We start from the raw sequence: 15,553 nt of genomic DNA on the forward strand, positions 1-15,553 counted from the left end.
TTAAAAAGGAGCAGCAACCAGTCTTGGATTCCTGACAACTGTACCTACATGCCTACAAAACCCTATGCCTTGTGTTCACAATCAACCCATTTGCCTAGGGAGGACTTGCTATGCTGTGTCTAGCAGAGTGAGCTTTAGTCCACTAAGGTAGCCTGAAAAAAGTGTTTGCCCCCAGTCGGGGAAAAGGAGATGGGAACTCCTGAAAATCAGAGGAAGAAAGCAGGAGTGGACAAGGAGGAAAAAATAGCCCTGGAGAAGGGTAGCATTAACCCCTGCCTTTGAGCCCCCAAAGGAGGGAGGAAGGGACAAAGAGCTGGCCCTATGAGCATAATGGCCCATCTACCCCTGGGGAAAAGTGGTTTTTGTTGGCACCGGCACTGGGATGCTTCTGTGTTAAAAAAGGTGTCCACAGGTCCACCTAATTGCTCTTCAGGACCCTGGACAGCAATGCACCAGTGCTCAGGTGAGGGAATCTGCCCAATCCTTGCTTCCAGATGGCAGCTGTGCACGAATTTTCTAGGTATATGATAAGCGCTCAAAAGGAAAATGTAGCAACAACTTCTTCCACGTAAAAACAAAGGAACATATTTGGATACAAGAAAGGAAAGGATGGGTACATGTGGAATAAGCACACGTGCTTATGTGTGGAATCTAGCTTAACAGTCAACAAGGATGCAGAAAAAAATCCACAAAGGATAAACAAAAAGGGGGGGGGCAGGGCACTTCTCTTTTCCACTGCTTCTAGTGATATGCAAAAAGCATCCTTCAGCAATAGTTTTTTCCACACTTCCACACTTCCACACCCAGTTCTTCTACCTTTTAAACTGTACCAAGTGGCCAGGAGCAGCCAGAAGTGACAAGCCAGGCAAGAATATTTTTTAAATGCGGGGGCGGGGGGGTGCTATGTTGTACATAACACATTGCTAATCCTCCTTTCCTCCAGTGAGCTCAATGGGACGTATACCTCCCCATTGCATCATTTGCAAAACAAAAGGTAGAATCTAGACAGTTCTTAAGCACAGGCATTCTCCGCCACCTCCTCCCACTGCAGGGCACATATGCACCACCCATAAAATCCTGAGGGAGAGGGAGTCATCTGGTGTTGTCTGAGGACCTTTAGCTGAACAGTGGAATTGGCAGATCCTGGGATGGGGACCTGTCCTCTCATGAGCAGAAACTCACAGGACAAACTGTCTGAATCCTGCCTTTTGTTTTGCAAATGATACAATGGGCAAATGACAGCAGGTGCCATCTTAGCAAGACCTTCCTCCAATGACATCTGCTCTTTAGGTTTTGGTGTGCTTGTACTCATTACTTTTAATTGGAAAAAACCCCTTTACTCCCCATTTAATTAGGTGGAGGGAATCAATCAATAAAATGATTTTTAAATAGATTAAGCTGATCTTTTAATGGACTCTATGCTGACACTCCAGTGTATCATTCTTGTCAGAAAGACAAACATTAGTGGCATCTCCTCCGGGGCCTCCTTCACACCTTACAATTTTTAGGCTCACACCAAAAAAAATAAAGTGTGAATGCAACAAATGTGTTTGAGAATGCATTTCTCTCACAGGCACACTTGCAAGGGAGTGGTGCGATTCCCTGCTGACCGCTAAGCCAGGTTTGTTTCTTTGTATAACATAGTCATGAAATAGTAAAGAGTCCAGTAGTGCCTTTAAGATGAAGCAACTTTATTGCAGCATAAGCTTTCAAGAACCGCAGCTCTCTTCATCAGATGCAGAAGAGAGCTGTGGTCCCCGAAAGCTTATTCTACAATAAAGTTGGTTATTCTTAAAGGTGCTACTGGACTCTTCACTATTTTGCAATGAACACGGCTAACTCCTCTGGATCTATATTCATGCAATGTCCTCTTTAGCACAGATGAGCTATAGTCTAGGCAGGGCTTTTTTCTTGGAAAAGAGGTGGTGGAACTCTGTGGGTTGCCCTTGGAGAAAATGGTCACATGGCCGGTGGCCCCACCCCCTGATCTCCAGACAGAGGGGAGTTTAGGTTGCCCTTCGCGCCACTGAGCAGCGCAGAGGGCAATCTAAACTCCACTCTGTCTGGAGATCAGAGGGCAGGGCCACTGGCCATGTGACCATTTTTAAGACGTTCCGGAACTCCGTTCCACCGCATTCCAGCTGAAAAAAAGCCCTGAGTCTAGGTAAGAACATTATGTTAAAGAGAGTGAATCAATGGCCCATAAGCCTGTATGGGATTTCTCGGAACAGGACCTGCTTCAAAGTGGGTTCTAGGGTAGTAACATAAGTATGAGAAACAGAGACTGCTTATTATCGGTCATTTGAGCTATATTTTTAAAAAAGTTTCAATATTCTACAGCAGTCGAGACGTATGATACCAAGAGGTAGTTAAGATTAGATGAATAAAGTCCTACATGAGGAGGCAGGTATGAAGCCAGTAGCATCGCTGTTATAAACCAGTGTTCATAATAAGAATTGTCATCACTTTCCAGTTATATATATATATATATATATATATATATATATATATATATATATATATATATATATATATATATATATATATATATATATATAATATATATTAACCATATTCATGGAACAATCGGGCAGCCAAATAGTTAAATAATCAGAAGAAAAGGTTTGCACAGCTAAAGACACTCCCCCCCACTACTGGTTTTAGCTCATGGAGATGAAGGAAGATAGGGAGGGTGATACTTAGATTATGGGTATTTAAATGTCTGCTTGCCCCCTTCTGAAATTCATCCCAATAACTCTACCAAAGCAGAATTTCTAGCAATGGTGTTTTAGATAAAGGCTGACTTTCCAGTGGCAAGTGGTGGATTCTTTTGTGACAGAATCTGCTTATTATGTTTGGCCTGGTCGACTGCATTAAAATTCTGCTCAGGACTATACAGAACTGGTGAAATGCTTGGGGTCTCTCAGCAAACGCCGAGAGAATTTATGGCTTTGGCAGGTAGCTGATCATCAACTGTCTGCGGCTTCTGATGAAATGCCAGGGGTGGAGTAGAGATTGTAATTAAGTTGGGTAGGAGGAGAAAAAGAATGTGCCCAGAGGTGTCAGGAACTATGAAAAACTGAAGGGTCCTTTCTTTAGTTTTCCATTAAGGAAGATTTATGGGAAACTCAAGCATCTTCAAGAAGTCATTTGAGAACCAAAGAATGGAACTGAAAGATATTAAGCTTGCTCTTATTTGTTCATACGAGGAAAAGAAACAACATTTGGGCTATCCACTGATTAAAGAATGTTTAGCTAGTTGATGTTCAGTTTATAAATCAATTAATTCAATCAATGTGCCTATTACCACAATTCCAATGCAATGCTCTTTTGCTCTATTCAAGGAAACTTGAGGTAAGTTACATTTGAACTTTTGTGTTTAATAATTTATATCCTGCTCTCCCAATATCCAAAGCAGCCAATAACAGAACAAGGTGCTACTGGACTCTTTTTGATTTTTCTAAAAATGAAATACAACGATGGAGCTTGCAGTCTGCGGTGGAAAGTCTCTGTGGGGAGAGGGAACTTCTTGACCATTTCTTTTCCAACATTAAACTTAGCTTTAACAATCTGCTCTTTCTCCTGTGAGGAAGGGAGCAGCCCTGGGCCAGACTATCATAATAGTCTGCATAGAGGAAAATAAGGTCCGTTCTTGGGCTGCAGCCTGTATGGCTGTATTTTTTTAAAAAATAATAAAGTCGGGGGAAGCCTCCTACAATTGAGCACCATCTTAATTTGGCCCAAAGAAGTTTAAAAATAGTAACAAAAACAGAACAAACACAACAAACAAAATGTGATTTGACCCAAAGGAAATTCACCAAAGAGAAGGAAACTCAACAAGAATCCTGAAGAGGAGACAGTAGCCCTGTATGACAGCCCCAAACATTCACAAATGAGAGCCAAGCTACAAGTGACACCTTACACAGTTTGGACACTTGTCAGCTTACCTCAAGGTTTAATGTAGGTGTCCTGTTTTTACAGCTTGGCTCTCCATTACAGCTGCAAGACCAGGATGCCTACATTTCCCATCAAAACTTGAGGGAAGCTGACAAGTGTCCAACCTGTGTCAGGCGTCACTTGTAGCTTGGCTCTGAGTGAGGAGGGAGAGATCTCTTGAAGATCACCTGGTTGACTGTAGGATGCAACTGTGCACAGGAAGTGATACACCCTCTCCCTGTGATCAGTGACACTGCTTTCCGAAAAGTCACTGATGAAGGGGAGGGAGAGTTCACACAGCCACTTCTTCCAGGGCTCCCCCTCACACGCTCTCCCTCCTTGTGTGTTCAGTGAACGTATGTGGCTGTTGTGCTTACTGGACTCTCATTCCAGTGAAGATGCAACTGCTGAGAATGACCAATGTAGCCCAGCTGAATCAGCAGCCCGTGTCAGAGAGAAATCATCAAGTGGTGGATTTACAATGGTGTCGCTCTGCACCTGATATCCCAGGTGAGCCTGATCTCATCAGAAGCTAATCAGGGTCGGCCTTGGTTAGTAATTGGCCAAGAACAATAAAACCGTCACCAACTAACTAAAGATAAATTTAACACTTCACTAAAGACACTTACAGAAACAATTTATGCAAAAGTACAAAATTTAATAGTGAAGAAAAATAAACCCTAAGTGGACAGCAGAGCATAGACTGCTCAACAGGCAGTGATAAAACGACTATCCCTCCACCCACAGAGAGCGGGGGGGAAACGTTCTCACCACCAAAACTCAATGTCCACAGAGTAAACACAATCATAACAAGGCTGAAAAGCTCATATCAATTTCATCAGAAGTACAATGTTTGAAGGCGTGGATACAATGTATGTCCCAAGAATGAAAATTCACATTCAAATAGAACTGATACGCTTATCGAGAGTCAGCACATACACATCGCCAGAGTCACTGGTCAATGAAAAATTTTTTCCTAGTTATAGTGTAAACATTTAAATTGTAACCGCTAACGGGTTAGCTAGCAAGAGGTCCCGTTTCCGGTTTCCCCTTCTTCAAAGCAGTTACCAAAGCAGCGAATCAGAACAAGTCACAGCCCACAAATATGCATAGCAGCGGCTCGCTCATCGGCGTACGCATCACTTGTAGCTTGGCATACGCTGGGCGATGAGCGTATCCACGCCTTCAAACATTGTACTTCTGATGAAATTGATATGAGCTTTTCAGCCTTGTTATAATTGTGTTTACTCTGTGGACATTGAGTTTTGGTGGTGAGAACGTTCCCCCCCCTCTCTGTGGGTGGAGGGAGAGTCGTTTTATCACTGCCCGTTGAGCAGCCTATGCTCTGCTGTCCACTTAGGGTTTATTTTTCTACACTATTAAATTTTGTACTTTTGCATAAATTGTTTCTGTAAGTGTCTTTAGTGAAGTGTTAAATTTATCTTTAGTTAGTTGGTGACGGTTTTATTGTTCTTGGCTTGTTTGACCCTTGACCCTCTCTACTTCAAGATACTTTTGGTTAGTAATTGGACAGACCTCTAACGAAGATCAGGCTTAGAGGCAGGCAATGGCAAACCACCTCTGTTAGTCTTTTGCCATGAAAACCCCCCAGGGGTCACCATAAGTCAGCTATGACTTGAGGGCACTCTCCACCTCCTACTCTGAATAGGATTTGCACTGTTTAAGTTTAGCCCAATCCGTTCCTATCTATCTGCACCTGAGACTAATTGCAATGGTCCTCGGCAGTTCCAGAGGTCCTTGCCAAAGAAAAGATAGGACATTAATAAATAAAAATCATTTCCCAAACTATGTAAAGCAGAATTGTTGAGGAGGGCATTTATATAAAGGTAATAGGGCTATACTGTGATACAATGGTTCAGGAAGGCATTTTAGAAAGGGCAAGGGGTTCTGGACTATCGTACTGTGTCTAGTACATATTATCTGTTTTATGCATGACCTTGCCCTCGCTGCATTGTTTCCTACTTAATGCTATTTTCTGCATTATCATGTCTAATACTCTGTGCTTTCCCCCTGGTTTCTGTAATCTCTGTCCTGTTACACTGTTTATTAGATATCTCATCCTACTGACTGCATCGACTTACACTGCATAATCCATCTTGAGTCACAGTGAGAAAGGCGAGCAATAAATATATTAAAGTAAATAAAAAGTCAGCAGAAAAGCTTAGAGAAGCCAATTCACTGGGAGCGCACAGGGAAAACGCAGAGGGCATTTTGTAAAGTACAATATCGTGTTCCAGTTTTCCACAAGTCAATGGCGGTGGTTTAACTCCTAAGGTTGTCTGTCTATCCTATAGGAATGTATTAGGTAATTATGGTTGCAAAGGAAGGCAGCTGCTTTGCTTTTATCTCCTTATTGTTCAGAGAAAAAGACAGACCTGTTGAGTCCTGCTGTTTCGTCTCCAAGATGCACAGTAACCATGGCAACAGGGAAAGGAGGACTAGCCAACATGATAACGGTTTGGCGACCCAACGGAGTACTGGTGAGGGCTTCAGAGCAGCATTTGAAAAAAACTCCGTATGTTCTCTCTGCAAATGTGTGGTCCAAACCCAACAAGGGAAACCCTGTGTGGTATAACCTTGGCATAACGGGTGGGTAGAGAGAGCAGTTACAGGGTAGACTCTTTTAAAAAGGATAAACTTTTAAAACTATCTCCTCTAGAAACCATAACAAGCAACCTCTGTAGCCAATTCCAGCAAGCCAATGACCCCTCTCAAAGCTCCCATATGAAAGAAAACATGGCACTGCTGGGAACTCTGGTTCTCTTGTAACCACTAGTTAGGTCTTAACTCTAGCAGGGGATTTGATCAGGAATGGAAATGCTGCTTTCATCATTTCCGAGGGTTCGTGCTGCGAACACATGTCATGACTGCCAGTGATGAGACAAAAGGGCTGCCTCGATTTGCAGCCCTTGCAGTTGGCGCGTAGACAATGATTCTGCATGCTGTTTGTTTAATGTGGCTTCGCAACTGAGCTCCAGATGGCTTTCGCCTCTCCAAATGGGCACGCTGCTATAAGTGTGCAACAAAGCTGGCCACCTTTTATGATGACAAATTATGGAAAGTTCCATCTTCCGCACAAAATGAGTAAGTCATCAAGAGACCCACTATAGCCACAGTACAGCCAAGTGTGTTTAGTTCAATTGCTTAAATTAATTGCTAAATATTGTGGGGAAAAGGCACTGGATCCTAATGCCACCCTCCTATCCTACACAGGATTTTCAGTTTTCCAGGTGGAGATGGAAAACCTGCCATTAATATCAGGCACTATGGGAGGCAATTTATTCTTCTCAATTTCTTTTAAAAATTGCTGTTGTTCTTTGTCGTTTGCCTCCAAAGGCCTCCTTCTCCTCATACATTATGGGCTGCATTCAGACATAACAACAAACGATTATTGTCATTACATAGGGGCTAAAATCATTTGCGATGATTGTCATTACAAATGGGCTAAAATCATCACAACACATTCTACAGCATGAGTTAATCTATAGTTGTTGCCCCACAAATTGAATGGCATTTCAGGCCACTTGAACCTTGTTAATGTGGTTAATTGTTTGCAGGACTTTTTTTCTGGGAAAAGAGGTGGTGGAACTCAGTGGGTTGCCCTAGTTGAAAATGGTCACATGGCTGGTGGCCCCGCCCCCGATCTCCAGACAGAGGGGTGTTTAGATTGCCCTCCGCACCACCGAGTGGCGCAGAGGGCAATCTAAACTCCCCTCTGTCTGGAGATTGGGGGCGGGGCCACCAGCCATGTGACCATTTTCAACGAGGTTCCGGAACTCCGTTCCCCCTGAAAAAAAGCTCTGATTGTTTGTAGTGAAAAACTCTGAAACTCCCCAGAGTGTCACTAAGTTATGTGTAACTGTTACTCATGGATCTCAGACTTAAAGTCCAACTCTGCACTGGCTCTCTGATATCACAGCAGCTCCACTATAGGTTTTCCGGGGACAGACAAAAGTTAAAAGACCACAAGCCATGAACATGTTAACATACAGTATTAACTATATAATGTTCATACATGCATATAAAAGCCGGCTATAATTTTAAAAAATCTTTTAACAGCTATTTTGAATCCTATTTAGTAACGCCAAGCTACAAGTGACGCCTGACACAGGTTGGACACTAGTCAGCTTCCCTCAAGTTTTGATGGGAAATGTAGGCGTCCTGGTTTTACAGCTTGGCTCTCTGACTGCTGTCCAATGGACTTTTCAACTGTCACTTGTCCAACATTCCGCCAAGCTGCCTACATTTCCCATCAAAACTTGAGGGAAGCTGGCAAGTGTCCAACCTGTGTCAGGCGTCACTTGTAGTTTGGCTCCTAGAAACTGAAGACTTTCTCGGTTTGCATTTGCCATAGTAAAACTTGCAAGAAACCTTCTAACAAATCTTGCAAATCATGGATATTTTAAGGGTGGGGAAGTGATGGCAAGAGGTGGAAAACATTATCCCATGAGTCAGAATAATTTCCCCCAACGTTAGCAACAATCTCCTTGAGCGTAATATGTAGAGCAGGTTGATGTCTGACAGTAAACCGTGTACGTCAGCAGAGATCTATTCTTATTTCAATGAAGTCAAAATAGTTGCCTGAGCCCTAAAACAAAATCAAAGTCCTTAACTGTAAAAGCCGATGTTTTTCACAAATGCGGTAAATCATAGAGCTGAATAAGCCTGATGGAATGAGTAAAAATATTTTTTAAATTTCGATGGCGTTTTTGTCATTTTCACTATGAAATGAAAGCACTAATGGCCTACGGATGCAGACGCTTCAAGAGTGGAAAACAAACGTAAAGCTAAAAAAAAACAAATTTGCTCCTAAAATTAAATATAGTTTCCCAGCTGCATCCAAACAACAACAAATATTCATTTAGCAATTACAAGAGGAAAAGAACTCTGCAATGAGCAATACATTTGTCTAAGCCGCCAGTCCTTTCCTTGCACCTGTTACTTAGAATGGCACTGATTATATACAACAAAATTATAGGGGCCCATAATTTAGATTTTAAACGCAAAAAACGTGAACAATAATTGCTTTAAAAAAAAGGATTAGACGTTGATGGAAGCTTGATGAATGTTAGCACTGGAACCTCCATGTACAGAGGTAGCAGAATCTGGAATACCAGGTGGGGGATGAATATTAGCTTCATAATCCACTTGTGAGTCTTCAAAATAAGTTGGCAACGTTCAATTTTTTGTTTGTTGAAATAAAGCATTAGTTCTAGTCAGGGCTCATTTTGAAGGGGAATGCGCAGGAACGCAGTTCCGGTAGTTCTCCAAAGAGGTCACATGTCAGGTGGCCCCGCCCACCTGATTTTCGGCCATTTGGGCCTTGTTGCAGCCTGGATTGGGCCCAAAACAGCCTGGATCAGGTTGATGCTAGGCGGGGGAACCCTCCCCTGCCCGGCACCGACCTGGTCCCGGCCGGTTCGGTCCTGATCTGGGCCCAAACATGCCCCAAATGGCCACTTTCAGCCATTTTGGGCCCAAAACAGACAGGATTGGTCTCGAAATGGCCCAGATCGAGCCTCTGACGGGTGGTGGATCCTGACCATTTTGGGCTCCTTTTTGACCATTTTCAGCCCCTTTTTGCCATTTTGGGCCCAATTTCGGCCCTGAATGGCCAGGATTGGGTCCAAAACAGCCAGGATAGGTGATGTCAGGGGGTGTGGCATATGCAAATCAGTTATGCTAATGACACACTTTTGGTGATGTCAAGGGGCATGGCATATCCTAATGAGTTATGCTAATGAGTTCCTGCTGCGCTTTTTCTATGAAATGACCCCTGGTTCTAGTCATTCTTTTATTGATATGTACTCAGTTCAAGCCACCTGTAAAATCAGTTCTGACCATACCTGAATCTGCATGCCAAGGGTTTGTCACAGAAGACATTGGTTGGATGGTTAGTGGGTTGGCACCACAGTTGGATTCTACCAGTTGACCTTCTATATGCACGCGAGAAGAGATGTTGGTTGATCTCAAAGCTGCTTTGAGAGGGGCAATCTGGTTGAACTGTACTCGAGACAGGCAGCCAGAAAATCCTGGTGTGTTATATTTACGGATCTCCTGATCAATCTTCCCAAGTTCTAAGGGAAAGAAAATAACAGAATTTATTAAAGCAGAAACAAAGATGAATTAGATCTAGCCACCTTTTTCACTCATTCTCAGCCAATTCCAAACCATACTAAAAGCCCCATCCCACATGACTTTTGTGCATGCAGGTCCCATGAGCATGGCCTTTTTAGGCAGTCAAGGTGGTGCCTCTTTTCACCAGCAGAAAGGTTGGTTGGATCCAACTCAATATAATCATGCTATGTACTTTTCTGTAACTGTACCACCTGAGCTGTAGCTTCTACTCTTCAGAGGGCTGTCAGTTACCCACTGAGGGGGGGACATATCCCATTCCCAGCTTCCATTGCCCACTGCTGCTCCAGCTGCTGGCAGGTGAAAAATAAAATAAAAAATTGCCATCAGTGCCACAGCGTTATGTCAGTTCCAAGGAAAACCTGGGAATTATATCATACCTTGGTAGGAATTGCTGGAAATGCTATGAGTTTTCTCTGGAAGTGACATAACAGAGTCACACCGACAGCACCCCATGTCGCTGCCCCCCAGACTCCTATTGGTTGCCAGCTGCTGCCAAGTGACTCTAACTCTTTACCCTCTCTTGGCAAAATTTATTAAACTGAAGATGCGGTTACATACTGCAGAAAAGTTGCTTCGGGGGGAAATGCATATGCTTTTTCCTGATCGACAAAGGCATTTTAAAACCACCTCTGCCACCCTTGTTTTGTTATGTCTGTCTTCACTAGCAGTGTGACACCATTCCTCCAGAAATGAAGGTGTAAATAATCAAAAACAGTATGCAAAATCACTTCTCCCATCAAGAATTAAACAAAAAAAATTAAGAAGAATGAAACTTTTAAAAAGGGTTGCTCCAGTCTTTTAGCCAGTTGTATCTGTGACTGTTTCCCCAATTATTCGTGCATAGAGAACTTTTAAGATGCAAAGAAGCAAATCATTAGTTTGCTCAAGCTTTTGAACAGTCTGGTGATAGGGTTGCCAACCCCCAGGTGGTAGCTGGGAATCTCCTGGAATTACAACTGAACTCCAGGGCACAGAAATCACCTGGAGAAAACGGTGGCTTTGGAAAATGGACTGTACGACATTATAGTCTACTGAGGTCCTACCCTTCCCCCAAACCCCATCGTCTCCACCCCCCAAATCTCCAGGAATTTCCCAAGCTGGAGCTGGCAATCCTATCTGGTGAGGATTTTCCAAATGCAGAAGAAATGCTCACTGACTGTGCCACAGACAACTGCTGCTGAGTTTGACAAGCCGGCTAGAGTTGACGATGGCTTTTCTCTCATTTTCATTCTGAGATGAACATGCTAATGGGATTTCTCATTAAACATGGCCCAGGGAAGGCACACACTTTCAAGGACAGAAAAACTAATTTGCAGCTCAAAAACACATTTGCACCTAAAACTAAGCACACGTTCACTGGGAACCAAAGTGACAGAAAGACATTTCTATCTCAGTAGGTAAACCACACTGCACTGAGGAGAAAGGAACTGGAGTTGCATCTCTCCAGTTCAAATCCAACATTTCCTCCAAAAGAACACAGTGACCGCATCTCTGTCCATTCATTCTGATCCATAATTGCCGCACCCTCCCTTGCAATTGCCCTGTTTAATTTGGACAGAAAAGCTTGTTAGAGTTCTGCCCAGGGGGAAAGCCTTGCCCTCCAGTTACCTGATCTTAAGAGACAGCTGCTACATTTCTCTCTTTTTGGCACTAAACATGCCAAAGCTGAAACGAAGTGAAAACCTGAAAAGCTGAAAGCATCACCCTGAAATTCCCTATCAGTGTTGTATATAAACATCTATGTTATTGCAATTTTTATAATGACGTTAATACCAAGGAAAATGACATTAAATGTGTTGTTGATCTTTTCCTTTTTTGATATTCACTCCCTAAAGCTTTGGGGTCTGACCTCCTCCTTCAGAGTTGCTGTTTGCCCCCAAAACTTTAGCAAAGCAAACACTGGCTTAACGTTGCTGTAACAAACTTTGGGTTGGATCCAGCAAGCTTTTCTGTGGGTGAAAAGGGAAGCAAATTTTAAAGCACCCCAAAAAGATATGCTGAGGAGAATCATGGCCCCTGCATGTTCAAAAGCCAGCATACTAATAATAACATAACAACAACAACAACATTCGATTTATATACCACCCTTCAGGACAACTTAATGCCCACTCAGAGCGGTGTCAGACTAGGATCTGGGAGACCCAGGTTCAAGTCCCTATCCTGCCATGGAAGCTTGCTGGGAAACCTTGGGCATGTCATACACTTTCAGCCTAACCCACCTTACAGGGTTGTTGTGAGGATCAAATGGAAAAAAGGAGAATGTTGGAAATTGCTTTGGGTCTCCACTGGGGAAGTTAGTAAATAAATAAAAAGCAATGTGTGATGGGGGCTGCAGTATGGAGAGGAATTAGTGAAGATTTGGTTTTAAAAGCTGGCTGGATCCAACCCTTTATTGCCAAATGTCATGTGAAACAGCCTTCAGCCATGAAGGTGACTGGATATCTCCAGTCAGTCTAATCCACTTCATATTAGGGTTTCTGGCAACCAGCAGGAAGATTGGGGAGGGGCATAGACATGCTGCAATTGAGGTCACCATGATGCTCTAGGAATCCTTCTGATCTCTATGGTAAAAAAAATGCCATTTCCCCTCTGCTGTCTTATTGAGCACCAGTGGGGGGTGGGGGGTGGGTGGCATGTACTGGTGGTGGGAAATCCCCCACCAGAATTGGGTGAGTTGGAACCCAGCTTCAAAAGAAAACACCCCCCAGTACATTCCTCTGAGGTCTGTGAGTTCTTCCCCTGTCAGCCTAGCATCATAAAGACCCAGAACCCAGGCTGGAACTACGCAGATGAAGGGGCAGGGTCATGCAGACAGAGCAGCATATTTTTCCATGGCTGGTGCATGCTTTTACTTTCTCCTGATCAGTGACTAATGGCTGCCAATCTCTCCCATATGGAAAAAAGTGTTGCATGTGGGAACATATCCGTGATGAAGGCAAAACGTTACCTTGGCGCTTGATACTGGCTGAAACAGTCTCCACTGCAAGGAATTATGTAGGGGGGAAGGATACAATCAGGGCTTTTTTTCAGCTGGAACGCGGTGGAACGGAGTTCCGGCACCTCTTGAAAATGGTCACATGGCTGATGGCCCCGCCCCCTGATCTCCAGACAGAGGGAGATCTCTGCAGCGCAGAGGGCAATCTAAAACACCCCTCTGTCTGGAGATCAGGGGGCGGGGCCACCAGCCGTGTGACCATTTTCACCAAGGGCAATTTAAACTTTAAAAACTCCCCCCTTGTTTGAGCTGACCCAAAGTGACGTCATTGTGCAGTCCTGGGAGCATGCGCGCACTTTGTGCACGTGCATGTGGTACCAGGGGCACTACCTCCCGCCAAGAGTTGCCCCCTGTGCTGGCAACCCACAGAGTTCCACCACCTCTTTTCCCACAAAACAAGCCCTGGATACAATATTTCTTTGTGTGCAGAGCATGCAAACTGCGCGGCCTACTGTTTGGAAAACACAAGAGCTTCATCTCCACACACTATGCCTGCTACAACGACAGGAATTTCGCTAAATATTAAATGTTTTCTGGGAATTAATTCTGAGAACACTGGGCAGCAAGGAAGAAGGGCCCGAGGCTCCTTAAAAGCTTAGATAATGAGAACTATATAGGATGTTTGATTGAACATGTACACATAAATGGCTTTTTTAACCATCTGACCCCCTTTTTATTACTAAACCATTAAAAAAGAAATATATTTCTTCAAAGACCAATAGGCGGGTATGTCACAGACATATTCTGTGAATCAGATTTGAAGAGCTTATGTTCAGATATATTTCTCTACTTTCACAGACATGGACTGTGTGTGAAAACCATTAGTATTCAGGATCTGTATTTTATTGAAGAAGAACATGGATTAAATTTCAAGGCATTATAGTAACTTCAAATAAGAAAATTTGCTCTGCAACCAAGTATCCAACTTAATTTTCTCCTTGGCTGTGTAAGATAAATAAAATGGGGGGGGGGAGAGCAGCATGGTAATATTTGTGCTGTAGCGTATCAGTTTAATTTGGAGGTGGTGAAAGATCACAGTGGAAAATGCATGTTTCAGCTTTATCAGGAGATAATTCACTGGGATACTATGGACGCTTTGTCCATCTGCAAAGTGGTTCAACTGCTGCCACTACCTCTATGATTTTGTGGAGCTGCTGACAGTGTCCTGTTGTGGAAGCGCTAAAAGACTCTCTAAAACATAATTTAATTGTGTTTCAGAAGGAAAACACAATAAAATTTGTGTGTTTGTAGACTGCACCTGTAATACAGCACTTTCCATGGTTGCATGGGTCATTCTCTCGGAAGAAGAGAAGAAAAAATAGCAGTCAGACAGTACACCAATTCCTATGAATTAAGCAGGATAAAGCCGTAAAAGGAGATAGATGGTAATCCAAGCAAGAAGAAACAGTTCAAGACAGAGATATATGACATGTTTGCAGAAGTTCCAAACCCTATGGAGCTCTGTAGAGTAGACTTAGTTACAAGATGGCTTTTCAGAACAGTAAACCTATTAATTGTTTTTAAATGATGGGAGAAAAGAAGATTGGCTTCCTAGGTCAAGCCAAAAGGTATGTTTACTATGCTGTTCATCATGAGCAGGGCATGGTGGAGAAGATACTGGTAAGCAGGGCTTTTTTTCAGCGGGAACGTGGTGGAACAGAGTTCCGGTACCTCTTAAAAATGGCGCGGAGGGCAATCTAAACTCCCCTCCGTCTGGAGATCAGGGGGCGGGGCCACCAGCCATGTGACCATTTTCAAGATGTTCCGGAACTCCATTCCACTGTGTTCCAGCTGAAAAAAAGCACTGGTTAACATTCTTGCTTCTAGAGTGAATGAGCACAATCAGATGTGAGAACATTGATTTTAGAGCTTTTCTACTTCTCCTTGGATGCTGAAGCAGGGATGGGTGTGTGAGTGTAGTTTTTTTTTTAATGGACTCTGTATACAGATGAGGCAAGCTCAATCTTGCTGCACTTGGTTGGTTTCAACATTCCTTGCCGGCCTGTTGATTTTTGGAATTAGAGCCAGGCTAGAAAAAAAATTTCTGAGATCCTCAAATGAATGCAGGGAGGTGAAGAGTACCCAATTTGGATTGCAACTGTGAGTTCAGGCTTCCGGGCTTCCCCCTGTAATGATCCCAGGGTGCGCTATCAGGCCCACTGGGGAAACCCACATATATAGTCTTGGGCCAAACGGTGTCCCCAGATGATTTCGGGTCAGGAAAATGGTGCACGTGTGGAAGGCTGAAGCTCTGTCCCTGCACCTGCCACAATCACAATTAGGGTTGCCAATTTTCAGGTGGGGCCTGGAGATCTCCCTGGATTACCACTGATCTCTAGGCTACAGAGGTCAGTTTATCTGGAGAAAATGGCTGCTTTGGCGGGTGGACTCTATGGCATTAAAACCTGCTGAGATCTCTCCCCTCCCCAAACCCCACCCTTCCAAGACTCCACTCCCTCAATC

The 15,553-nt window shown here is 43.5% G+C and overlaps 1 protein-coding gene across 1 annotated transcript in view; it reads right to left on the reverse strand.

Annotated features, from left to right (window-relative positions):
* CNTNAP2 (contactin associated protein 2) overlaps nt 1–15,553 on the reverse strand; it is a 1,091,545-nt gene that overhangs the window by 15,260 nt on the left and 1,060,732 nt on the right. The window contains exon 22 of the mRNA XM_054990911.1: nt 9,804–10,034. Within this exon, the coding sequence (XP_054846886.1) occupies nt 9,804–10,034 (231 nt within the window). The remainder of the gene's footprint in view (nt 1–9,803; nt 10,035–15,553) is intronic.

Source organism: Eublepharis macularius, chromosome 11 (assembly GCF_028583425.1).
Source record: "Eublepharis macularius isolate TG4126 chromosome 11, MPM_Emac_v1.0, whole genome shotgun sequence".
NCBI classification, from domain to species: Eukaryota; Metazoa; Chordata; class Lepidosauria; order Squamata; family Eublepharidae; genus Eublepharis; species Eublepharis macularius.